Source organism: Mauremys mutica, chromosome 7 (assembly GCF_020497125.1).
Source record: "Mauremys mutica isolate MM-2020 ecotype Southern chromosome 7, ASM2049712v1, whole genome shotgun sequence".
Taxonomy (NCBI): Eukaryota; Metazoa; Chordata; order Testudines; family Geoemydidae; genus Mauremys; species Mauremys mutica.
Window position 1 is genome coordinate 44,182,248 of NC_059078.1, and position 26,388 is coordinate 44,208,635.

The 26,388-nt window shown below is 41.1% G+C and overlaps 1 protein-coding gene across 2 annotated transcripts in view; it reads left to right on the forward strand.

Moving 5' to 3' along the window:
• Positions 1 to 26,388, forward strand: part of LOC123374071 (inter-alpha-trypsin inhibitor heavy chain H3-like) — a 56,088-nt gene that overhangs the window by 10,624 nt on the left and 19,076 nt on the right. For both annotated transcript variants that reach the window (XM_045023516.1, XM_045023517.1), the window contains exons 5-14: positions 4,942 to 5,104; positions 6,535 to 6,645; positions 8,927 to 9,052; positions 9,267 to 9,383; positions 12,798 to 12,966; positions 13,827 to 13,952; positions 16,703 to 16,884; positions 19,717 to 19,902; positions 20,952 to 21,091; positions 25,781 to 25,935. In XM_045023516.1, coding sequence (XP_044879451.1) covers positions 4,942 to 5,104; positions 6,535 to 6,645; positions 8,927 to 9,052; positions 9,267 to 9,383; positions 12,798 to 12,966; positions 13,827 to 13,952; positions 16,703 to 16,884; positions 19,717 to 19,902; positions 20,952 to 21,091; positions 25,781 to 25,935 — 1,475 coding nt within the window. The remainder of the gene's footprint in view (positions 1 to 4,941; positions 5,105 to 6,534; positions 6,646 to 8,926; positions 9,053 to 9,266; positions 9,384 to 12,797; positions 12,967 to 13,826; positions 13,953 to 16,702; positions 16,885 to 19,716; positions 19,903 to 20,951; positions 21,092 to 25,780; positions 25,936 to 26,388) is intronic.

Genomic DNA, 26,388 nt, shown 5'->3' on the forward strand with positions numbered 1-26,388 from the left:
ATTCTCTACTTTGGGTTGGCAAAAGTGTGTTGTGGGTTTTTTTTGTTTATTGTTTATTTTTATCTTGAATCTCATTGTGGTGAAGAATCCTAAAATCACTCAAACTCAGTTGGTCACCAGCTGGGGAATTTTCCTAAGATCAGCCACTCATCCAGGCATGGGTCTTCCTGAATGCTGTGTTGTCTTAAGCTGGCTGTGATGATGGATTTAGAGAATATTCTCAGTGCCATGAAGAGCCCAAAGGCCAGCACCCTGTATTCGTAGCGAGTCTCCCACTATGAATCTTAAGTATTTTCTGTGTTCCGGGTATACAGACAGCTGGGAATAAGTGTCCTGAAGCTTGAGAGCCAAAAACCTGTCATGAAGATGTAACAAGGGGATAATTGAGGCCAGTAACCATCCTGAACTTGAAATGAAAGATGAATCTGTTGAGATGTCTCAGGTCTAGAGTAGAACACCAGCCTCCCTTTTAATTTGGGATTAAAAAGTAATGGGGGTAGAACCCCTTGCCTCTGCATTTCATGTATTCCAATGCTCTGAATTGCAGAAGAGAATTCACCTCCTATTTTAACAGTATCTCATGAGAGGGTCCCTGAAGAAGGCCAGGGAAAGGAAGGGACTGGAATTGGATAGAATACCCCTTGTTTGTAATTTCCAGGACCCAATGGTCTGATTATCATTTGGACCTCTTTAGGTATTCCAGAAGATTGGAACTGTGAAGCCCTGTGTATCACAATGGAAGTGGCTATTGTATGTGGCACTGTATCAGAGACATCTAAAGCAGCCTGCACAGATGTTTGGGCCACTAGCTCTCTTTCAGATGCTAGAGACTTTAGTTCTCCCTATGTTCCTGAGGAAACTGCTCTATGCATTGTGATATCTTGTCCCAGGACATATAGTTGTATTTTGACAGAAACATCTGATAATTCAAAATGTTTATTTGGACACTAGCCGAGGTTGTTGGTGCCAAGGAGTTAGTACTAGGGGAAGTGCACACCATCGTCGCAGGCAATATCATGAGAATATATGGACCATCCTGTGGTGCTAAGGTATCAGAGGATCCTGATGTGGGCCGTTAGCCACCTTTTGGCTGAGGGGCATAAGAGACAGAGATGTGTTTTTGTGTCTAATTTTGCTGGTCACTGGCAAGGGTGACCTTAGCCTATGTTCACTGTGGGGGTGATGCTCTGCCTACTTCTTTCCAATGATGACTAGGTGGAGGAAGACTTGTCTGCTCTGCCCGATTTAGTAGTTGAGGGGTTTTGATCAGTTTGATGAAGAATGAGCCTGGCAGCTTGATGCAGAGCTGCAGTTCACAGGAGCACTAGCCGAAAGTGACTGTTCAGGCTTTTGGGGATCTTTCACCTCAGGCTCTGAAGAGGCCTTCATCAAGCACTCTACAAGACAGGGCTTGAGCTGGGTCTTCCTCTCTTGCTGCATTCTCTTGGAGAAGGAACAGCAGATCCATCGTTTGCCAAGGATGTATCCTTGGCCAAGGCAGAAGTAGTACCTAGAATGCCCAGCATTGAGCAGGATAACAGCCTCACAACAGGAGGCTATCCCTATGAGTCCTGAGTCCTAGCACCAAGGGTATCCCCAAACCTATTCTAAATTTTAGGAGGGTGAGGGGATTTGCCAATGGGCATAAACAAAAAACTAATAAGTATACTAACTATATTAACCATTATTAACTACCCAAACAAAAGATTGTATGGTAGTCAGAGTAAGTGAACACTACAGGATTTCTGTCTTGCTGCCAAGAACAGTAAGAAGGAAAGGCGGGACAGTTGGGCCTGCACTGCCCTATATGCCGTCTGGTGGGGGGTGCAAAGACTATCCAGTATGCAGGTGCTGCCCCAGTGGGCATTGCTATCCAAAAAGAATCTGATTTTACATGCATGGGACACGTGAAACCCAAGAGTGGAATCTGTGTGGACAATCACTCGGAGAAGAAACCATTTTTCTTATTCATCCTGATATGGCATTAATTTTGTAATTAACTCTGCATTTCCTTTTACCTGGGGACTTCAGCAAAGTGCCAAACTTGACAAACATTAATTGTGTCTCATCACACCACTAATATTTTCCTGCCTCATAGGGAGGTGTAAACTGAATAACATATTTTATTAGCAATGATCTGCTGAATCTAATATAGGCATTTATACTGAGAACACCACCACAGTATCTTAGTGCCTATTTGACAAGATTAATGTTTTTAAATATCACGTGGCAATTATTTGACAGTTGGATGTATGATTGTGTGAAATGGTGTTAAGAGACCAAATTTAATCTCATTCCAGCCATTCAGTGGTTGGATTTAAACTTTGTTCTCTGTGCTTTGGCCATTTTATTGTCATTCCTAACTCTTTTGGGGAATTGGTATTCTATCCTATTCAGGTCTTCTACCACATGCATCTCTGTGTTATCTATATAGTCATTGCAAAAAGAGGTGTGCATTTACAACTAGACCGGTAACTTAAGATAGCTATCTTGGTTTAAAAATCCTAGTGGAGACAGGGCACAGGTAGTGTTTACCTTGGTGTAGGTAGTTGAGGTCAACCCCATATGAGGGAAAGAATATAGCTAGCTAAGTCAATCTTATATCTTCCTGTCTGGGGTTGACCTTGGTGAGTTACATCAAAGTGAAAATGACCTGTGCCTTGTCTCCACCAGGTTTTTACATCAAGACAGCTATCTCAATTGAAAAACACATCTATTAGAATTAGAACCAATCTATTAGAATTATTTGAGGGTGGACGTGGGTGATCCAGTGGATACAGTGTACTTAGACTTTCAGAAATGCTTTGACAAGGTTCCTCACCAAAAGCTCTTAAACAAAAGTAAACTGTAATGAGACCAGAGGAAAGGTCCTCTCATGGACCAGTAACTGGTTAATATATACGGAAAAAAGAGTAGAAATAAATGGTCAGTTTTCAGCATGGAGAGAGGTAAATAGTGGTGTCTCTCAGGGGTCTGTGGTGTCCCCCAGTCCTTTTCAATATATTCATAAATGATCTGGAAAAAGGGGTAAACAGTGAGGTGGCAAAATTTGCAGATGTTACAAAACTACTCAAGATAGTTAAGTCCAAAGCAGACTGCGAAAAGTTACAAAGGTTTCTCTCAGAACTGGGTGAGGGGGCAACAAAATGGCTGAAGCCCTCTATACCAACATTCCACACAAAGATGGACTACAAGCCGGAAGGAACAATATTCCCAGTAATGTCACGGCAGACCTGGTGGCTGAACTTTGTGACTTTGTCCTCACCCACAACTATTTCACATTTGGGGACAATGTATACCTTCAAGTCAGTAGCACTGCTATGGGGACCCGCATGGCCCCACAGTATGCCAACATTTTTATGGCTGACTTAGAACAACGCTTCCTTAGCTCTCATTCCCTAATGCCCCTACTCTACTTATGCTACATTGATGACATCTTCATCATCCCATGGAAAAGAAGCCCTTGAGGAATTCCACCATGATTTCAACAATTTCCATCCCACCATCAACCTCAGCCTGCATCAGTCCACACAAGAGATCCACTTCCTGGGCACTACAGTGCAAATAAGGGATGGTCACATAAACACCACCCTATATCGGAAACCTACTGACCGCTCTACTAACCTACATGCCTCCAGCTTTATCCAGACCACACCACACAATCCATTGTCTACAGCCAAGTTCTAAGATACAACCGCATTTGCTCCAACCCCTCAGACAGAGACAAATACCTACAAGATCTCTATCAAGCGTTCTTACAACTACAATACCCACCTGCTGAAGTGAAGAAACAGATTGACAGAGCCAGAAGAGTACCCAGAAGTTGCCTACTCCAGGACAGACCCAACAAAGAAAGTAACAGAATGCCACTAGCCGTCAGCTTCAGCCCCCAACTGAAACCTCTCCAGTGCATCATCAAGGATCTACAACTTATCCTGAAGGATGATCCCTCACTTTCACAGATTTTGGGAGACAGGCCAGTCCTCGCTTACAGACAGCCCCCCCAACCTGAAGCAAATACTCACCAGCAACCACACACCACACAACAAAAACACTAACCCAGGAACCTATCCTTGCAACAAAGCCCGTTGCCAACTCTGTCCACATATCTATTCAGGGGACACCATCATAGGACCTAATCACATCAGCCACACTATCAGAGGCTCGTTCACCTGCACATCTACCAATGTGATATATGCCATCATATGCCAGCAATGCCCCTCTGCCATGTACATTGGCAAAACCAGACAGTCTCTACGCAAAAGAATAAATGGACACAAATCAGATGTCAAGAATTATAACATTCAAAAGTCAGTGCAAAATACAATTTCATACAGACAAAATGAGAACGTAAGCACTTTGTCAATAATAGTGTGCTGTGACACTTTTGTATTTTTATGTCTGATTTTGTAAGCAAGTAGTTTTTAGGTGAGGTGAAACTTGAGGCTACACAAGACAAATCCAGCTCCTGAAAGGTGTACATAGTCTGGAAAGGTTGAGAACCACTGTCCTAGAGTGTAACCTCTAGCCACTAGATCCTGCAAGGTGCTGAGCACTCTTGTGAGATGCTGAGCACCCTTAACCCCTACTGACTGCAATGCACCTATTAGGATGAAGCTCCAGATTCTCAGTGCTTTCTAGTTCACACTATGAAATCTCTCTTAATTAGCTGGCCAATCCAAGTTACTTTCAAGGAATGTCTACTCAAAATACTTACTTCTGTGTAGATCAGATTTGAAACTGTAGTTTTAGGCATGTTAAAAACTACAAGAGCATTACATTCATATTGATTCTTAAAACAAATGAAGCCAGGGAAAATATTTAATGGTTAGTATAATGCTGTACAGTGACAGCAATTTCTTATTGATAAGAAAAAGCATCCAGGGGATTCTTATATTGGTGTTTTTTCTGATCTGTGGTTATTTCGCTTAACATTTCTAGGGCCTCTGGGAGAAAAACTGAAAAGTTCACTGTTTCAGTCAACATTGCAGCAGCCAGCAAAGTCACTTTTGAGCTCACCTATGAGGAGCTTTTGAAACGGCACTTGGGAAAATATGAGATGTTGATTAAAGTAAAACCGAAGCAGCTAGTCAAACAATTTCAGGTAAATTGTTCTGGGATTTCATTTATATTCAGCAGCGTTTATGCAGAGCAGTTAAAAACTCTAGTAGAAACAGTGGGCGAAGAAGGGAATGCTCCTAGGGAATGCCAGCTAAGTGTATATCTTAAGCTGTGTGCTCCAGGAGATAAATCCATTTACCATTAATAAAGGTGAGTACAAGAACAAATAACTAATGTTTCAGCTGTCTGAGCAGCCTTTATCAAAGGTTTTCTGTTCATTTTTTTCCACAGCTGTTGCAAAACAATATGAAAGAGGAAGTTATTGTAATGCATTGACAAATGCATGTGATCAAGGTTCCCTCCTGTGGCTGGCTCCAGTGATTATACAGCCTGTTGTGTTTGCTTAAGCTTGATTTATACTGACAACTGTGGTGGCCACAGTTTATGCTGATTATTCCACAGCAATTGCACCCAACCATTACAACATCCAGGACCATGCTGTCAATTCACAGGGACATGAGATCAGGCTTAATTTGCACATGAATGATCATATATTTTAAAATCAATAATTGCAGCCACAATATTTGCAGGTATCCAAGTATCTATAATATCTATCTTTTTAATAGAAAATGCTTGTTTTTCTAGTTTAACACTAAAACCCATGCATGATTAGTGGATTGATGCCGCACTGAATCAGCTATGGGTTATATTTCTGCCCTGGTCCAGTTGCTGGTGAAGGGATGGGGAAGGTGCTATCCCTTCTTCTTGGCCTGTTAGCCAAGAGTTTTCTGTGTGGGCCGTGCAACCCAAAAAATATCCCTGACCATCAGTTAACTGAGGAGGGACCCAGCCCTCCTCAAGTCCCATTAGAACAGCAAAGTGGAAGAGGCTTTCCCCAGATGCCCTCTCTCCACTGCTCTAGCTGATATCTAGCTATATATCATATGTACATATATATGATAGTTAGGCACAGAGTTGTAGACTCTGCTTTGAGGAGGAGTTGCAGTTTGGCAGCTGCATAAGCACTAAATCAGGGGTACCAAAACTTTTCCTCTCACACTCCTCCCCTTAACAGTACTGGAATGTGACCACGGCCCCAGGCCAAGGGCCAGGAGCAGGGTCCAGGAGTCCCAGCTGGGAGGCGCTCCCTCCCTACCCCTCCGTGGGGGCTGGCCCAGGCCCTGCCATGCCCCTCTAGTGGGGAATGCCCAACAGTTTGGGGACCACTGCACTAAACAGCTGCCTCAAAGGCAGTTATTGGGACTGGCACAAGCAGCTGCAGTGCCCGGACAGCCCATTCAGCTCCTGAAGGCTCTGCTCGCTGGCTCCACCATCATCCTCACTTTGCTCCCTTACAAACTCCCCTGGTCTGCCCACAGAGTTATTTGCGCTGAACATCCTTTACACGTGGCCCGCTATGTGATTCCACCCTCCAATGTCTGGCCTACTAATTGTTTTCATAAAATATTTCAGATTGATGTAAACATCTTTGAGCCACAAGGTATCGGTGAGCTAGAAGCACTTGGATCATTTATCAACAATGACTTGACTCAGACCATTGAAAAATCTTTCTCTGGAAAAAAGGTATAACTGTTACTCACCTTAATGGAGAATACCTGTGTTAAACTTGTTGAGACACTGCACTTTTTTCATGAGAATAATAAACCCTGATGCTGTCCCTGGAAATGCAGAACCTAACTGATGAGTTGTCACTGGCTTCTCATCTGGATTCATTTGCTCTCAAAGAACTTCTGCTTTTTGCATTCTGTACCAGTCTGTCCATAAGCACAACAAGCACTCCAATGGCTACTTAGGGCCCTGCACAGGTTTGCATCTTTTAGGTCAGCCTGACCTCCCTACAGCAAGGAATTGAGAGGAAGCAATTGATAGCCTGATTTACTTACACACAAATATGGGGACACACACTAGAAGGTTGCCAGTCTTGTCTGAGCCCATACAAAGCATGAGATTAGTCTTGATTATGTATGCAAGAAAAATCGAACTCTACATCTGTTATGTCCTTTGCTCTTTACACAACATACATAATATGAAGGAAGCACAGAGGCATGGTAGGGTCCAAATAACCATGTCTATTAAGTGCATATAACACTCAAGGCCTCGCTACATATATCAGCTGCTGCTGCAGCAAAGTTCTGGTGGCTTCTGAAACATAGAAGACAGGGAGGACTAGAAGAGGATTTCACAAACTATTTAGAGGGATACGACCTTATATGTATATAAATGATATATCTTGATTTTAGCAAAACTTTTGAAATAGTCTCCCACAGTATTCTTACTATCAAGTTAAAAAAGTATGGATTGGATGAATGGACTATAAGGTGGATAGAAAGCTGGCTAGATTGATGGGCTCAATGGTTAGTGATCGACGGCTCGATGTCTAGTTGGCAGCTGGTATCAAGCGGAGTGCCCCAGTGGTCGGTCCTGGGGCCGGTTTTGTTCAACATCTTTATAAATGGTCTGTATAATGGGATTAATTGCACCCTCAGCAAGTTTGCAGATGACACTAAACTGGGAGGAGTGGTAGATATGCTGGAGGGTAGCAGTAGGGTCCAGAGTGACCTAGACAAATTGGAGGATTGGGCCAAAAGAAATCCGATGAGGTTCAACAAGGACAAGTGCAGAGTCCTGCACTTAAGAAGAAAGAATCCCATGCACCGCTACAGGCTGGGGACCGACTGGCTAAGCAGCAGTTCTGCAGAAAAGGACCTGGGGATTACAGTGGACAAGAAGCTGGATATGAGTCAGCAGTGTGCCCTCACTGCCAAGAAGGCCAACACCATATTGGGCTGCATTAGTAGGAGCATTGCCAGCAGATCGAGGGAAGTGATTATTCTCCTCTGTTCAACACTGGTGAGGCCACACCTGGAGTATTGCATCCAGTTTTGGCCCCCGCACTACAGAAGGGATGTGGACAAATTGGAGAGTCCAGTGGAGGGCAACAAAAATGATTAGGGGGCTGGGGCACATGACTTACGAGGAGAGGCTGAGGGAACTGGCGTTATTTAGTCTGCAGAAGAGAAGAGTAAGGGGATTTGATAGCAGCCTTCAACTAGCTGAAGGGGAGTTCCAAAGAGGATGGAGCTCGGCTGTTCTCAGTGGCAGCAGATGACAGAACAAGAAGCAATGGTCTCAAGTGGCAGTGGTGGGGGGTCTAGGTTGGATGTTAGGAAACACTATTTCACTAGGAGGGTGGTGAAGCACTGGAATGAGTTACCTAGGGAGGTAGTGGCATCTCCATCCTTAGAGATTTTTAAGGCCTGGCTTGACAAAGCCTTGGCTGGGATGATTTAGTTGGTGTTGGTCCTGCTTTGAGCAGGGGATTGGACTAGATGACCTCCTGAGGTCTCTTCCAACCCTAATATTCTATTATTCTAATGTCTATACCTCACAGTACCTCGAAATTGTGTTTTTCCCAAGATACATTTGAAGTGCCTTGTAGTGGAGACAAGCTTGATCCAAGCACAGAATCTATAGGTAGGAGGATGGGATATGTGGCAGATCTTTTGGTGGATTACTGTTAAGGAGAGGTGTCTTTTTTGCTTTTATTATTGGTAGCTCATGAAAACTCATCTGTACATTACATGCCTAGAGTATTGTATTGCAGTAATAAATTGCAATCATGTCTAAGTCTTCAAGTAATGAGTCGTGCTGCTTTCTGCATTTAATAAATTACAAGGAAGAAGGCAAGTATATATGATGATTATGAAAACTATCCAGTAGCTACATATCTTACTGGATACAGTAGTTGGATATATTTTGGGAAATTATGTGGCAGAAAAAAATATTTAACTTTATTTTTTCTGTAATTTTATAAAATTTTGGATTCTAACCTACTGCTTTTCAGGGCCATGTGTCTTTCAAGCCAACTATTGATCAACAGCGAACCTGTAAGAACTGCTCAACATCTTTCTTGGATGGAGATTTTACTATAAAATATGATGTGAAAAGGGACTCTCCAGGCAATTTACAGGTAGATTCAATGGTGATTTGGGGGAGAGAGGGGCGTTAAAGCCTGAATCCTGCAAAGATTTCCACACACTAACTTTTCACACATGAGAGTCCCATTGAGTTCATATGTAATGTTAATTACATGTTTAAGTTTTTTCTGGTCAGCTCCTACATTTTGTGCAGGTGATATGCACAACCTGCATGTTCTCATGTGCATCATGTTCTTTGTTTTTCAGATTATCAATGGATACTTCGTGCATTTTTTTGCACCTGTGAATCTCCCCAGGGTGCCCAAGAATGTGATTTTTGTAATAGACATTAGTTCCTCAATGTTGGGTCAAAAAATGGAACAGGTAACTTACCAGAAACTTGAGCATAAAAAACGATGCTCCTTGGCACAGCACATTTCTTTAAATAAAATAAGCAGGATTAATCAATTTCAAACAAAGTTGCATAGTTTATTTTTATTACTTAGGAGTGATCTGTGAGGACTGAGGTTGCAGATGTTCTTTCCCAACCTCATTCATAAACCACCTCAGCTAGTACTTTACTATCACTCAAAATGCCATAAAGCTCTTTTAATGTCCAGGACGCAACTGTTGGTTTAGGTTGTTCTATTATACTCAGCTTCACCTCCAGTCAGCTAAGCAACTGTATCATGGTAATAAATCCTAGTACGACAAAACACTATCTGAGGTTGCACCGGTGGATTGTGTAAATTCTACTACAGTTTTAAAAGTCACTTGCTTTGACAGAAGAATTCTGAAATGAAAAGAGGCATTTTATGTGCTCCTTCTATCTTTACCCAGAATGCTCTTCCAATCTAGGATTAACTCCGTAATTAATACTTTCCAGCTTTCAGCTATTTCATAACTGAGGTCTGGTATTGGAACTTTGGCAACAAACTGAATTGGGCTATGCTACAGGCATGCTGACTGCATTCATGTCTATGCTCTGCAAGCCTGAACTGCATGGATATTTTTTCCCAGTTTTAGCCATTTTATATCTTTGTGTCTGAATTTCTCTTTAGGCCCATGCTAATGCTGGGGACATAGTGTAAGGTTTGCCTTTTTTGCTGAGGCATTTGGGAAGGAGCTAGAAAGAACATAAGATAGGATGTTTGATCAGCTGGGAGTTGTAATGTAGTATGTAGTGGAGTCATGTTGGGAATGAATTATTGTTGCAGGCACTGGAATTTAGCAGTTCAGTGTAATTGTTGGTTGGGTTTGTCATTACTGCAAGAGGCATTCAGAGCAGGGGATGAACACTCCTAGCATGTGTGTTAAAAACTGAAATAAGTACATACATTGTAATACCAGACTATTGCTAGAACTGGTTGGGAATTTTTCAGCAAAATGTTTTTAATTCAAAACTGCTTATTCATCTAACCTGCAAATTTCCACGGGAAAAGGTTGGTTTTGACAAATTTCCTATTCTGAAAAAAAATCGGAAATGTTTTGAAATTGTCAAAACTTCCTATTTTTGACATTTTTGAAATGTGAGGCTCCTTTTTTGGTTCAAAATTTCAGTTAATTTATAGTAAAAATAAATAATTAAAATTATTTTGATTAGCCTTTTTAATTTAGAACATTTTGATATTATAGATATTAAACATTTTGACTGACCGAAACCAATGGGTTTTTCCTCAGATTATTGGTTTGTGAACATTTGAGATTTTGACTTTCTGTCACAATTTGGAACAGGAAATTTTTTCAAAATCTCAAAGTTTTTCTCAGGATGGGAAAACTATTTCTCATCCAGCTCTAATTGTTACACAGTGATCTTTGCTTCTAACAGGCAGACCTGTTTCTGTGCTGTGTATGTGAGTATGTATATGTATCTTTTGTGGCAATTTTTATAAATATTATTACATACAACAATTACATTAAAAACATTATTTAGTTTGCAAAATCAAGTATATGACAGTAAATGCTAGTTTATGGTAATCTGTGCAACATAATTCCTACCCTTACCCTCCCTCTGCACTGAATTAATAAGGGGTCAGATGGAAAAGCAGTATGTAATCATGTCATTAAAGACTAGACCCTATGCACAAGGAGGCAGAATTAACACTGCACAAACAACTGTACATTTAGCATTTCCTAGCTTTAGAATGTTGGACTTTGTAACCTAACTAGCACAGATTTTTAAATGTAATTTACTAGATTTTGTAAAGAAAAACAGTAAAAACAAATCTGATTAAGTTAATCTGTAATGTACCCCTGTGCATAATCATCAGGGTTTGAACTCTGAATCTCCAGGACTGCAGCACAGATTTATACCACTTGAACTAGAAGAAAACTAACTGTTTTAGCTGGCAGCAGCAGAATGCTGTTATCCCATAAGCGGGGAATAGGTTGCTGGGACCGTCTGCTGGATCTGGATGGGTGGCTGAGGTGGGGAGACCAGCTCAGTCCTTTCTTTTCTTCCCCAACCCCCAGTAGTTTGGGGAACTTCTGCCCCATATAGTACCCAAACAGTCAGGGGATGGACTGCTAGGGTTATTTGCTGGGTCTGAGAGAATATGGTTTAGAGAAGAGGAGCCTGGCCAAGCTCTTCCCCACCTAACCCACCCCCACACTCACCTCTGCTACAGCTGCTCTGGCAATTTGCAGAATTTCCTGTACAGTGAGGGAACCATGAGCCCATCTTTTTATAATGGTTAGGTATTATTTTGGCAAGCTGCCAACTTTTTCATTTGCAACTGAGAGAAGGGAAATGACCATTTTCAACAGTTTATAATTAAGGGTACATCTTCACTGTAGAACTAGCTTAGCCCACGTGGGCAGCATCTGGGTTAATCTAGTCTGTGTCTGAGCAGCCACAGGCTGTAAAACCATACCTCAGCTACTGGGTCCTCACTGGTGCTGCACTCAGGGGCAGCTCCAGGCCCCAGCACGCCAAGCGCGTGCTTAGGGCGGCATGCCGCAGGGGGCACTCTGCCGGTTGATGGGTGGGCGGCAGGCAGGCTGCCTCTGGCGGCATGTCTGCGGAGGGTCCGCTGGTCCTGCGGCTTTGGTGGACCTCCCACAGGTGTGCCTGCACCGAAAACAAAACGGTGACCGGCAGAGCGCCCCCCCGTGCCATGACGCCGTGCTTGGGGCGGTGAAATGTCTAGAGCCGCCCCAGGCTGCACTACCCCTTGTGTGTTGCTAGGACTTCTGGAGATGTATCCCATCATTCTTTGTGCTGCAGGAAGCTGAGCCACTCTGTGATTCTTTCCCGGTGAATTGTGCAAAAACTTGTCTGTCCTGAGCACATGGAGGGAATTGTGGGAAGGTATTGGAGGACTATTAGCACTCAAGTGGTTTAGCCTGCATCCTTGCTGCAAAGTGAGGATGAGTGAAAGCAGCATCCAGACTCTAACCTATACCCTAGTCGGGCCAGCTAGCCCAGGTTTAAAGCACCAGGAAGCTTGGGTGAGAGGTCTTTGTTATATGGATGGGAGGATGTGGGTGAGTACAGGAGCCCCAGTTAAATCTGCAGTGAAGACATACCTTAAGATATCTAAATGGAATGTCATGAGACCAATGAAAAGCATCTCTTTAGCCTGAACACTGTTTCCCTGCCAAATTGCAAAGTTCTGCAGCAAACAATGGAGGCAGGAGAGCATCTCAAAAAAGTTTGCAAGAATATCTTCTTATGGAAAGCATCAGGTAATTTAAGAATAGGGGTTGTTACTAGCTGTCTCTGTAATAAAATATGAACAAGCTTCAGATTTCGTGTTCTCATTTGTTTCTTTTAACAGTGATTATTATTTGTTCTAGACAAAGGAAGCGCTCTTCAAAATATTGGATGATGTCAAAGAGAATGACCACTTCAACTTTATCTTGTTCAGTGACAAGATAATATCCTGGAAGGAATACTTAGTCAAGGCTACCCTAGATAATTTGAAGGAAGCACAGAAGTTTGTTAAATCCATAAAAGCCACAGGATGTAAATATCACTAAATTTTAACATACCTTTCTCTAAAAAATTTTTCATAATAAATGCTTTGCCTTTACATCTTTCCTCCAAGGATCTCAAATACGGGTTTTATGAAACCATGTTTTCACTAATTAGCTAAATAACAAATAATTAGTGTCACTCTTTGGCAAACAATGAATATGAATAAGAGGAAATGGAAGATGTGTTTGCTGATGGACAATTGACTCCAGCAGAAGAGAATAGGAAGGGATCTCTGGGTCTGAGGAAGGTGGCAAGAAAGAATCTGGCCAAAGATTGGGCATAGGAACAGGGTCTGGAGCCACAGAGGGCTTGTGAGGGAGTCATGAGCAGAAAGGAGGAGTAGGAGGACTTGGCTGAGCTGGTGTTATGTGAAAGACTGGATGGAACAAAGAGGGATCTACAGCATTGTTCAAATGTTCTAAGGAGTTTGTAAAAAGCATTTAGTATGATCAAAATTATACAATGAGCCAAATTAAAATGGCTACAACCATTAGCACAGTCATATGATAAACCTCAATGCTACTGCACATATTGCTTGGTTTCCTGTTAGACATGCATAGTAAACATGAAGAAAGCAATTGCAGGAGTAACCTGATTGCTCCCTCATTTGATCTGAAGTTGTTGAGGGCCAGAGCACCCCATGCTAATATAAAACCACTCTGCATATTTGTTTCTGTCTATGCTACTGTCACATAACTGTGAGTAGAAGCAGTCAACAGTATCCTTCACTCCTAGAGGGGCCTTTAGGCTGTTGGTAGGTTTGAAACATTCTGGATTGACACATAGTGGAACATTGTACAAATTTGTACTTACTCTTGCTCTGTTTTCTGTGGTCATGTCTCTTGCAGGGACAAACGTAAATGATGCTTTAATAAGAACAGTTGAAATGATGAATGAAGCTCACAAAGAGAAGGTTTTGCCTGAGAGAAGCTCCTCCACAATTATAATGCTGACTGATGGGAATCCCACTAGTGGTGAGTATTCATACTTATGCTGCCTGTGGACATCCCACTGTTGATTCGAGCATCTGTAACTGCATCCCTGTGTTCAGAAAAGGGCAGACAAATAAACAGCGTCAAGTTTTTAAAGTGCTTGTTCACAAATGCTAGAAGTATTAATAATAAGATGGGTGAACTAGAGTGCCTTGTGTTAAAGGAGGATATTGATATAACAGGCATCATAGAAACCTGATGGAGTGGGGACAATCGATGGGACACGATCATTCTGGGGTACAAAATATATCAAAAGCAGGTCCGGCTTTAGGGCGATTCCCCCGATTCCTGGGAATTGGGCCCCGCGCCTAAGAGGGCCCCACAGCATCTGGAAGAGGGGCCCCGCACACTCCATCAAAGTGCCACCGGAAACAGCGGCAACCGATTGAGCTGCCGCCAAATTGCTGCCATCTTCGGCAGCATTTTGGCGGCAGCTCTTTCGAATCAGGCCCTGCACGTCCTAAAGCCAGCCCTGATCAGAAAGACAGAACAGGTCGTGCAGGTGGGGGTGGAGGGAGGGGAGAGTGGCACTATATGAAGATGTAGAATCAAATGAATAGAAAATGTAGAATCAAATGAAGTAAAAATCTTAAATGAATCCACATGTTCCATAGAATCTCTATGGATACTAATTTCATGCTCTAATAAGAATGTAACAGTAGGGATCTATTAGCGACCACCTGACCAGGACAGTGATAGTGATGATGAAATACTAAGGGCGATTAGAAAGGCTATCAAAATAAAGAACTCAGTAATAGTGGGGGATTTCAATTATCCCCATATTGACTGGGTACATATCACCTCAGGACGAAATGCAGAGACAAAATTTCTCGATACTTTAAATGACTGATTCTTGGAGCAGCTGGTACAGGAACTCACAAGGGTAGAGGCAATTCTCGATTTAGTCCTGAGTGGAGCGCAGGATCTGGTCCAAGAGGTAACTGTAACAGGACCGCTTGGAAACAATAGTAAAGAGTAAAATTGCCAGACACATAGAAGAACATAAATTGTTGGGCAAAAGTCAACATGGTTTCTGTAAAGGGAAATCATGTCTTACTAATCTATTAGAGTTCTTTGAAGGGGTCAACAAACAAGTGGACAAGAGGGATCCAGTGGACATAGTTAACTTAGATTTCCAGAAAGCCTTTGACAAGGTACCTCAACAAAGGCTCTTACGTAAATTAAGTTCTCATGGGATAAGAGGGAGGAACCTTTCATGGATTGAGAACTGGTTAAAAGACAGGGAACAAAGAGTAGGAATAATTGGTACATTTTCAGAATGGAGAGGGGTAACTAGTGGTGTTCCCTAAGGGTCAGTCCTAGGACCAATCCTATTCAACTTATTCATAAATGATCTGGAGAAAGAGGTAAACAGTGAGGTGGCAAAGTTTGCAGATGATACTAAACTACTTAGGATAGTTAAGACCAAAGCCAACTGAGAAGAACTTCAATATGATGGGGGCTAATTTAGCTACAACTAATCAGGAAAGAGCTTTTGGAGTCATCATGGATAGTTCTCTGAAGACGTCCACACAGTGTGCAGCGGCAGTCAAAAAAGCAAACAGGATGTTAGGAATCATTAAAAGGGGGATAGAGAATAAGACGGAGAATATATTATTGCCCTTATATAAATCCATGGTAGGCCCACATCTTAAATACTGTGTACAGATGTGGTTTCCTCATCTCAAAAAAGATATACTGGCATTGGAAAAAGTTCAGAGAAGGGCAACTAAAATGATTAGGGGTTTGGAACGGGTCCCATATGAGAAGAGATTAAAGAGGCTAGGACTTTTCAACTTGGAAAAGAGGAGACTAAGGGGGGATATGATAGAGGTATATAAAATAATGAGTGATATGGAGAATGTGAGTAAGAAAAAGTTATTTACTTGTTCCCATAATATAAGAACTAGGGGTCACCAAATGAAATTGATAGGCAGCAGGTTTAAAACAAATAAAAGGAAGTTCTTCTTCACGCAGCGCAGTCAACCTGTAAAACTCCTTGCCTGAGGAGGTTGTGAAGCCTAGGACTATAACAGCGTTTAAAAGAGACCTGGATGAATTCATGAAGGTTAAGTCCATTAATGGCTATTAGCCAGGATGGGTAAGGAATGGTGTCTCTAGCCTCTGTTTGTCAGAGGGTGGAGATGGATGGCAGGAGAGAGATCACTTGATCATTACCTGTTAGGTTCGCTCCCTCTGGGACACCTGGCATTGGTCACTGTCGGTAGACAGGATACTGGGTTGGATGGACCTTTGGTCTGACCCAGTATGGCCATTCTTATGTTCTTATGTTATCAGTCAGGTGCCACTCCTAAGAAGTGTCCAGAAAGCAAAGAACTCATACAGTGACCATAAAAATTATTTTAGGCAGCTATTCACTCCTATTCTGCTGAAGTTTGTCTATTTGGTTGAACCTTGAGACTATTTCTAGAAGAGTTAAAACATTATGGTCTCTCTCATTTTTAGTTGTCTTTATTTTAATTAAGAACTTTAACTGGCTTCCAAGTTAAAAACAGAAAAAAAATGAATCAATCAAAAAAATAAAGCCAGACCCATTGCAATTGCAGTTGGGATTTACCTGTAATATCTCTTCTCTCTAGGCTTGTACTTTCTCTCTGATAATTTTTTTTGTGTGTGTGTTTTAACCAAATAATAGTATTTTTCTAAACATGCTCTTTAAAGGGAAAGACTCTTCTCCATAAAATTTAATTGTTTTCTGTGCTTTAATGCAGGAGAATTGAACCGGGGAAAAATTCAAGAGAATGTGAAAAATGCCATTCAAGGAAGATATTCCTTATATAATCTGGCCTTTGGCTATGATATGGATTATAATTTTTTAGAGAAGATGGCACTGGAGAACAATGGATTGACTCGTCGTATCTATGAGGATTCTGATTCAGCTTTGCAGCTACAGGTAGGAAAAAATATAACCACCCTAGCCACCAACTCTTACAGATAGAGTTTCTAACGTACTTTGTACTTTGATCATGTGCTTTTTCCAACATAGCTAACAAGTGATATTAGTAAACAAACATACTTTGTTAATGGTATCAAACATAATATGTAGTGGGGAAACTTCCAAGAGCAAGTTTTAAAACTTGAGCATAAGAAATAAGACTAAAAAAATGTTTTTTCTGGTTATTCAGAAGTGGTGTTCAATTCCATTTTTTCCACTGCTTGCATCCGAAGAAGTGGGTATTCACCCACGAAAGCTCATGCTGCAAAACGTCTGTTAGTCTATAAGGTGCCACAGGATTCTTTGCTGCTTCCATTTTTTAGGATCTTAAACTGCACCCATCACCATGCCTGGCTTATCACCCACTATGTCTCTTCAGGATGCTTGGCCATTAAAAACACAGCTCAGGTGTGCATCATGAGGAAAAGTTAGTGTCTTATAGGTGGAGGATTATAGATATTGGTTTTCGCCGCTAGTTTTAAACTCTCACTGGCCAGCCACAGTGATTTTGCATTGAGCTGTGCAATTGTATTTTCCTAACCAAATACCTTCTGCTACTTCCTTTTAGTGACCAGAAAGTCGTCTGATAATTTTTGAAGCATAGGTCTGTCAACTCAGAGTGTGAAGTTAAGGGGACCTGGTGGAGTCTTTTTCTCCTTATTAAAATAAAGAATCTGTAATACATGTGGATGAAGGTAGAAGAGAAAAGGGAGTTCCCTTTGTTAAATGTTCACCATCCAAAGTCATGTTCACTTTAAAGGAATGAGACATTAATCCAAAGCTTGTCTTTCTCTCCAACAGAGATTGGTCCTATATATTACCTCACCCACCTTGTCTCACAAATACCGTGGACAGATAATTTTTTTTATAATGCAATGTTGTATTATCTTCTTTGTTCAGTATCCAGAGTATGATAGAGAACACGAAAGCCCAATACTATAAAGTGCTGAGAATAACATGCAAAGTACTGAGCATCCTCAACGCTCATTAAATTCAGTGAGAGAGGTTAATGCATTCAGCCACTGTCAGTATAATAACCACTGACTATGAAGCAATCACACCTCCTACTTGATCTATGTGTGTTACCCATATAGAGAATTTACAGCTGAACTCCAGTTTTAGGTATATTGATCTTATGAATGCCTGGTGATATGAACCATTTTTCTGCAGCTGAAATAATCTTTCTGCCACTGAATGTGACTTCAGTCCTTTAGCCAATGTTCAAGTGCCTGTACAGGTTTGAAGAGACTGAGAGATTTGGTGGCAATAAATAAATAAATCAGGCACACTGTATGTATTTGTTGCCATTTGTTATTAAGGCTGCGTGTCTGTCACAGAGGTCATGGAAAGTCATGGATTCCGTGACCTCCGGGACTTGTGCAGCAGCTGGTGCTGGCTCAGGGGCTGCCTAAGCCAGGCAACCCCTAGGCCAGTAGCAGCAGTTTGGATATGTGGGAGGGGGCTCAGGGCTAGGGCAGAGGACTGGAGTGCGGGGCAGCGCTTACCTCAGGGCAGGGGGCTCCCTAGCTCCCTTAAGCTCCTAGGTGCAGGGGCCAAGGGACTCCACGCACTGCCCGCGCCCACAGGTGCCGCCCCTGCAACTCCCTTTGTCAGTGGTTCCCAGTCAATGGGAGCTGCAGAGCTGGAGCCCTCCTGCTGCACCCTCTCTAGGAGCTGCAGAGATATGCTGGTTGGAGCTGGGTAGGGAGTCTGCCAGCCCCACCAACCCTCTCCCCTCAGGACCAGCAGGGGTCTTGAGCCGCTTGCCGCTGCCTGGCCACCCCCGCCCCAGCACCAGCAGGGGTTTTGGGCCACGTACCAATGCCCAGCCACCCTTCCCCAACACCAGCGGGGGGTCTCAGGCTGCACGCCGCCACTGCCTTCCCCCTCTCAGCACCAGTGGGGGTCTTGGGCCATGCACTGCTCCCAGCCCAGCACCCGCAGATGTCCTGGGCCACCCCCCAGGACCCGTGCCCCCCCCCCCAGCCCAAGTTTTAGTTAGGGGTATATCGTAAAAGTCATGGACAGGTCATGGACTGTGAATTTTTGTTTATTGCCCATGACCTGTCCATGATTTTTACTAAAAATACCTGTGACTAAAATGTAGCCTTACTCATTATGTACACTATCATTGACAGATTGATAAATTAATGTATGCACCATATCTGCTGTAATTTTGAGAAGTTCAATTTTAGAAACTCCATTTAGTTAATTAAAAGGGGTTTAAACTGGAAGTGCCACTAAAGATTTACACTTGTTAATGGGGGCGGGGGTTAATGGGAACTGTCTGCTAGTAAAGAGGTAGCCAGATTGTTACCCACATCAGATATGCACGCTACATTATAGTGCTCATCTTTGATAGAGAGGTGTGGCTGTGGAAAGTAGTAAAAATACCAATGAAACACTCTTCATATATAGATCTCAAAGTGCTTTACAAAGAGGTAAGCCTTATTTATCCTCATTATCCAAAACAGGGAAGCTGAGGCACAGAAGCTAAATGGATTAGAGAGGGTCACATCTGCAAGACTGGGAATAGAGTCCAGATTTTGGGAGTCTTGGTCTGGTTTTCTATTCACTAGAACACACTGCCTTCTAATGTAGGTTTTCAACATGCAGTTTTGAATTAATATAAGCAACCTGGCCGATCAATTCAACATGGAAATTTGTATGCTGGGACTCTTGGCTAGCTCCTAACGCAGCCCTTTGTTGGGCAAAATTTGAGTGCCTGTGCAGTACTACATCGCACAGACACTTACGTATTTGGATTTGATCCCTTTTTTCCCCTTGCAGAGTTTTTATGATGAAGTGGCTACTCCCATGCTTCGAGAAGTGCAGCTGCACTACCCTATCAATGCAACATCTGAATTAACTCAGAACAATTTCAATCATTATTATGATGGCTCTGAAATCGTGGTGGCTGGACGTATTATAGACAATCACCTGAACAGCTTTACTGCTGATGTGAAAGCTCAAGGTGTAAGTATTGGTTCTGCTGTGTGTTTATTTTAAGCAGTAGCCTGTTTTATAAAATGCCAAGGCTTGAGTCATACCAGAAAAATCCTGCAGAAAACATAAAAACAAATAAGAAGACTCCACATCCCCACTCTATAAATGAAATGTGTGTGACATATTTCAGTGGTCCTACTTATGGATAGCAGTTGCATAATCACCGCTAAAAGAATAAGTTTGACATCCACCATACAGTTAATGGGTAAACTTGCAAAAATACCTAACTTATTTAAAAGTTTGTCTCTTTGAAAGTAAATGACATTTTTTTTTCTTTTGAAATGTTTACCTGCTGGCACAATGATAGACAGTCTATCAAATGGCTCCTGTTACACTGACATATGTCTTTTTACATGTGGTGGGTTGCCAGTGCCACCATTTCCTCACTGACAAATAAATCAATGTTGTTTGATCTGATAGATGGGTTCTAGCTCTCACCAAACATTCCCTAGTGGTAGTTTAGTGTTTCAGTACTTTTGGGAAGTGATAACTCAAAAGCATCCCACTATGAGATGAGCTACTATGAATTAGCAAAAAGGAGGTTAAATCTTCATGCTCTTGCATGCCATTGATTGAAAAGGAAGTCTGAGTATCCACTTAAATATCTCAATAACCCCATTGTTTCATATTTGATCTAAATGAAGTGTAATATCATGGTATTACCCTTGTATTACCTTATCTGTTAACACTGAGGTGCACTTTGCTGCTACTGTCATTGAACAGGGGTTAATAAAAATACAGAGGTGTCTCAGAGTATGTATGTTAGTGTCAGAGCATGGCATATATCCAGGAAGAGGTACCCAAAGCCTCACCAAAATTTCTTGTCTTATTTTCACCATTACAGACTAATTTCTTTATCGGACTGTATCACATCAGTGTAATTAATTGCAAGTTAATAGAGACAATTTGTTAGTTGCTGGATTTCTGTATGTAAGAAATGCACTCCGAATTGAAATACTTTTATGCAGTGGTGAGATCATTGTAATTTTTGAAAACAGCAGATTCTCAATTCCTAACAGGCAAACAATGATGTGACATTTACTGAACAAGTAGATATTGAAGAAACAGCTAAAGCTCTCCAAGACCAGGAGTACATATTTGGGGATTACATTGAGAGGCTTTGGGCCTATCTCACCATCCAACAATTACTGGAAAAACGGTAATCAAGTATAAAGAAGTATGCAGCTAAAATCGCTCTGTGTGTTGGTAGTGACCAAAGCTTGTTACTATCAGATAACGGTTGGTTGATGTGATATCAGTTCCCAGTAAACATGTATCCACATCATGAAATCCACTAAAGCATGTCAACCTCGGAAGAAGGGGCTAAGACACTAAATGGGCCATGGAAACTGAACAATTCTCTCCTCTCTTGAAATGGTCCATTCAAATCAGAGCTGTAGAACATTTGAAGGACAGCATAGGAAATTGTGCATTTGTGCTGCCACTTGTACCCTATAACTTCTGTGGATAAATAGAATACTTCGGGCTTTCAATCTGTCACATTTCACCAGCACTTACATTCTTCCTAAATAAAATGACAAGGAACCCTCTCCCCCCGCCCACACACACACATCATTGACCATCACTGATTTGCTCTGCATTCCAGTGGAAATGGACTTGGATCATTTTATTCCTCTTTATGCGGGACAAATTCTGCCTATGTGCATATAACTCATTTTTAATTATAGTGATAGTGGGCCAGGCATAAGAGTCCTGAATCTACCCTTCCCTTCCCTTCCTTCCCCTTTTTTTTTTTGCCTCTCCCCGCCACCCATCTCAGTTTCAGTGCTTTATTTCCATCCCCCATAGCTGTCAAGTGGTGCTAAAGAATGGCACAACTCCACACAGATCAGGGACATAAGTGAATGGAGCGACGTAGGCCTTGTAATCTGGGGTCTGAGTAATGTAGGGGAGGGTGTCTGCCATCAACCACCTTCATGAAGGTCCACATTGTTCTCCTGTTTTGGAACCTCCCTTTCCTGTACACATTCACTGTGTAATAATCACTATCTTTGGGGAGTTGGAAGATAGCCCCTGAGTTCCATTAATCCCATTCCTCATCCTATAGTGTTCAGGACATACCCTTCTATGCTTACCCCTTCCCCTCTGCAGTTTCCTATTCCCTACTGACTCTAAGAATGAGGGACTAAATCTAGATAGAAACTCAAAACAGCTGTAGATTTCCCCATGTATTATTGCATATGCCTAATTCAGATTAGGAATGTGGCTACAATTATAGCAGCAATGTCTTTGCTTGATTATTAGTCTTCTAAAGGCAAGCAGCTTATTCATTTTAGAATAGACTCAGGTTAGAATTGAAATAAATAATTTTGCCACTCAATAGCTAAAGGAATCCTGAATACAATAAATATTTCTTTGTTATAGATGGTCAGGCTTGATCATTTTTCTTTATCCTAAAATGCTTTCCCTCTAAAGTCAGTATTTAATGGAAACTACTGGCTCATGGTGACCTTACTAACTCAGGTGAACAATGCCACAGAAGCCAAATGCATGATAAACATGCAGGTCTATATTCTACTTTTTTACACTTTAAAAAATGAGAGTGTAGAATGAATGGAAAACTGTTGTAAATAGATCAGTTGCATGTGCTCTTTACCAATATATATATTTAATTCAGAGTGAGTCTTTCTTTCAGGTTAAGAACTGCATAAAAAAGACCCAATAGACTTTGTTTTAAATAAGCTGTTAGACATGTACAACCAACAGCCCACTAGAAAATGCAAAGAAATACTATTTTTTATAGGAAACTCATGTTTACAGAGTATCTTCTACTGATAGTCTGTAAAGTACTCTCTGGTGCGTGTGTGTGTGTGTGTGTGTAGTACTGCCCTCTACTGGACTTTAGGCTATAACCTCTCCATTGAAATAAAAATATTATTATTACTTGACTATGGATGGGTTAGCATTGAACCTGAACTTTAATCTGCACTCACATGAGTTGATACTAACTCAAAGTGTTGCATTCAACTCAGGGGAATTCTATATTAGATCTCATCTTGACAAGTAAAGAGGAACTGATCACAGAACTCAAAATAAGTGTTAAATTAGATAAAAGTGATCATGATTTGTTTAAATTTGTTATGTGCAAATAGAATAACATCTAAACCAGTAATATACATACTTGGTACTTTAAAAGGACCATTTTCACAAAGCTGAAAACAATTATGAGCCACATCAACTGAGAGAGAGAATTTAAACAGAAAAATGTGAATGTTAATTGAGGTCAGTTTTAGAACATTTTTCTAGATTACTAGCTGCCCCAAAAGCCACAAACCCATAATCAAGAAAGAAGGTGACACTGCTTATTGTAAAATTGTCAATAATGCACAAAAATCAAAAGTGGTCAATAATTACATTTGTTCTGTACCTGTGGAAAAACACGGAGGATGTATGCATGTCCAGTGATGAAACTCTTTCCATTCCAGCACTAACTCAAGAGGATATTAAACAGCAGCTACTAAAGCTAGACACTAAAATCAACAGTCAGGATAACTTGCATCAGAGAGCTTTAAAAGAGCTTTCCAAGGAGCTCTCTGGACTGTTCATGTTGTTTTTCAATGTCCTGGAACACTGGTGAAGTTCCAGAGTACTGGATAAAAGCGTATGCTGGGCCAATATTTAAACAAGACAACCCGAGTCATTATTGGTCTGTCAGTCTGATGTTGATGTTGGGCAAAAAATGATGGACAATAGGACTTAATAAAGAATTAAAGGAGAATGATAAAATTAATGCAGTTAACATATTTTATGAAAAACAGATCTTGTCAAATTAACTTGATTTTTTATAAGATTGCAAATTTGTTACAACACAATATTTTGATTAAGAAACTAGAATGATCCAAAATCAGCAAGGCCGACGTTAAATTGATTAAAAATGAGTTAACTTATAGGTCTCAAAATGGAATTGTAAATGGGGAATCATCATCAAGTGGGTGTGTTCCCTGTCCTACAGGGATGAGTTCTTGGCCCTACACTACTTAACATTTTTATTAGTGACCTGGAAGAAAACATAAAATCATCACTGATGAAGTTTGCAGATGATGCAAAGATTGGGGGAGTGATAAATGATGAAAAGGACAGGCCCCTGATACAGAGAGGTCTGACACAGAGAGGTCTGGATTTCTTGATAAGCTGGGCACAAGCAAACAATATGTATTTTAATAAAGCCAAATGTAAGATCATACATCTAGGAACAAAAAATGTAGGCCATACTTACAGGATGGGGGAGTCTATCCTGGAAAGCAGTGACTGAAAAAGACTTGGAGGCCATGGTGGATAATCAGAAGAACATGAGCTCCCAGTGCAACACTGTGGCCTTGCTAATGCTATCCTTGAATATAGAAATGGAGTTGGGAGATTATTTCACCTGTGGATTTGGCATTGGTGCAACCACTGCTGGAATACTGTGTCCAAGTCTGGTATCCACAGTTCAAGAAGGATGTTGATTTATTGGGAAAGGTTCAGCAAAAGAGCACAAGCAAAATTAAAGGATTAGAAAACATACCTTGAGTGATAGACTCAAGGAGCTCAATCTATTTAGCTTCACAAAGAGAAGGTTAAGGGGTGACTTGATTACAGTCTATAAGTACCTGCATGTGGAACATAAAGGGCACTTCAACCTAGCAGACTAAGGTATGACAAGATCCTATGGCTGGAAGTTGAAGCTAGAGAAATTCAAACTAGAAATAAGATGCAGATTTTTAACAATGAGGACTACTTACCAAGACTATTGGTGGACTGTCCATCACTGCAAATTTAAAATCAAGCTTGGTTGTTTTTCTAAAAGAGATTCTCCAGTTCAAATAGGAATTAATGCAGGGACGTATATAGCCTGTGTTCAGCAGGAGATCAGACTGGAGCACAATGATTCCTTCTGGCCTTATTAAAGTACGACTCTCTATACGTAATGTAACTTAATCTTGAAGTTATATTGATAGGACACTGACAGCCTCTGGTGAATTCAGGAAAAATAGACACACCTGTTCTTTTGCCAAATTAGAGGTGAAATCTGTTCATTGTAGAGAGATTTGGCTGGTTTCAATCATATCTGCTTTAATATACATGGTTTCCCCCCTCCTGCCTGATCTACTCGAGCTGCCCTTTTAACATCTTGTTTAGAGACCAATGTTTTTAGAGCCAAAGGTTGTGAGTTCTACACACATGCTATAAGTGTGATTGATGGTTGTAGGTAGGTGGCCATACATTAGGAGTTATAAATGGAGGCAGTCTGCTTATTTTGGGGAAGTGCCAGCCTGGTGATTTTTTTTTTTTGTCCCTGATGTCAAAACTGAGCAGCCAACATATCCAAAACACAAAATCCATCTCTGGTTAAAAGGTTTACAGATAAAACTGTCTATTGATAGTTGTCACTATACAGTCAGCCAAAAGCATCATATTCAAAATGTGATGTTTAAAGAAAAAGAAAGAAAAAAAACCTTGGAAAACTCAATAGCTGCCAGTTGCTTTGGTCTCTGAACTGGAAAATTCAGACAGGGATCTTTTTCGCCACTAAAAGATAGTGGTAACTACTATTAAAATACAAATACACAGAATTATTTACTTGAGCATTGGGTGCTGAGACTTGCTGAACAAAAAGTTTTGTAATACTTCATAAGATCCAAATAGTATTTCTAACAATAATATTTAAAATAATAAGACAAAACCAAAGAATGAAAAAGACAGAATCTGAGTTCATTGATTTTTGGCTGATTACAAAGAGAATGTTGCTATTATGCAGAAAAATATAATACAGTGCTTAATGTCTTGGCTTTGTAGAAAGTTTCTGAAAAGGTGCAAGTTGCTGTTCTGATTCTCTTCCTGCATTCAGCATTTCAGCTCAAGAAGAAAACCGGAGGAATCTTGCAGCAGAAGCCCTGGAGCTCTCTCTGAAATATAAATTTGTGACGCCTCTCACATCCATGGTGGTAACAAAACCAGAAGATAATGAAGATAAAGCAGCAATTGCTGATAAACCAATAGAAGGTAGAGACATTTTTATAGTTTTGCTTCACAAGCTAATCTGAGATCATTTATCTAGAGCTGGTGGGATAATTCATTGTGAATAAATTAGCTGATGTATTTAATCTTATTTTATGTTCACTAATCATTCAAACAAAGCTTGATTTCTGCAAATTTATTAATTATTCACAAGTTTTCAAGTAATAATACACCTCTACCCCGATTTAACACGACCCGATATAACATGAATTTGGATATAATGCAGTAAAGCAGCATTCCAGGGGGGCGGAGCTGCACACTCCAGTAGATCAAAGCAAGTTCGATATAACGCGGTTTCACCTATAATGCAGTAAGATTTTTTTGGCTCCTGAGGACAGCATTATATTGGGGTAGAGGTGTATAAGCAAACGAATTTGGGGCTATGGGTTGTTTGTCACTTTTATAGTCACTAGCATAAGGTGCTTTTGAAAATTTACA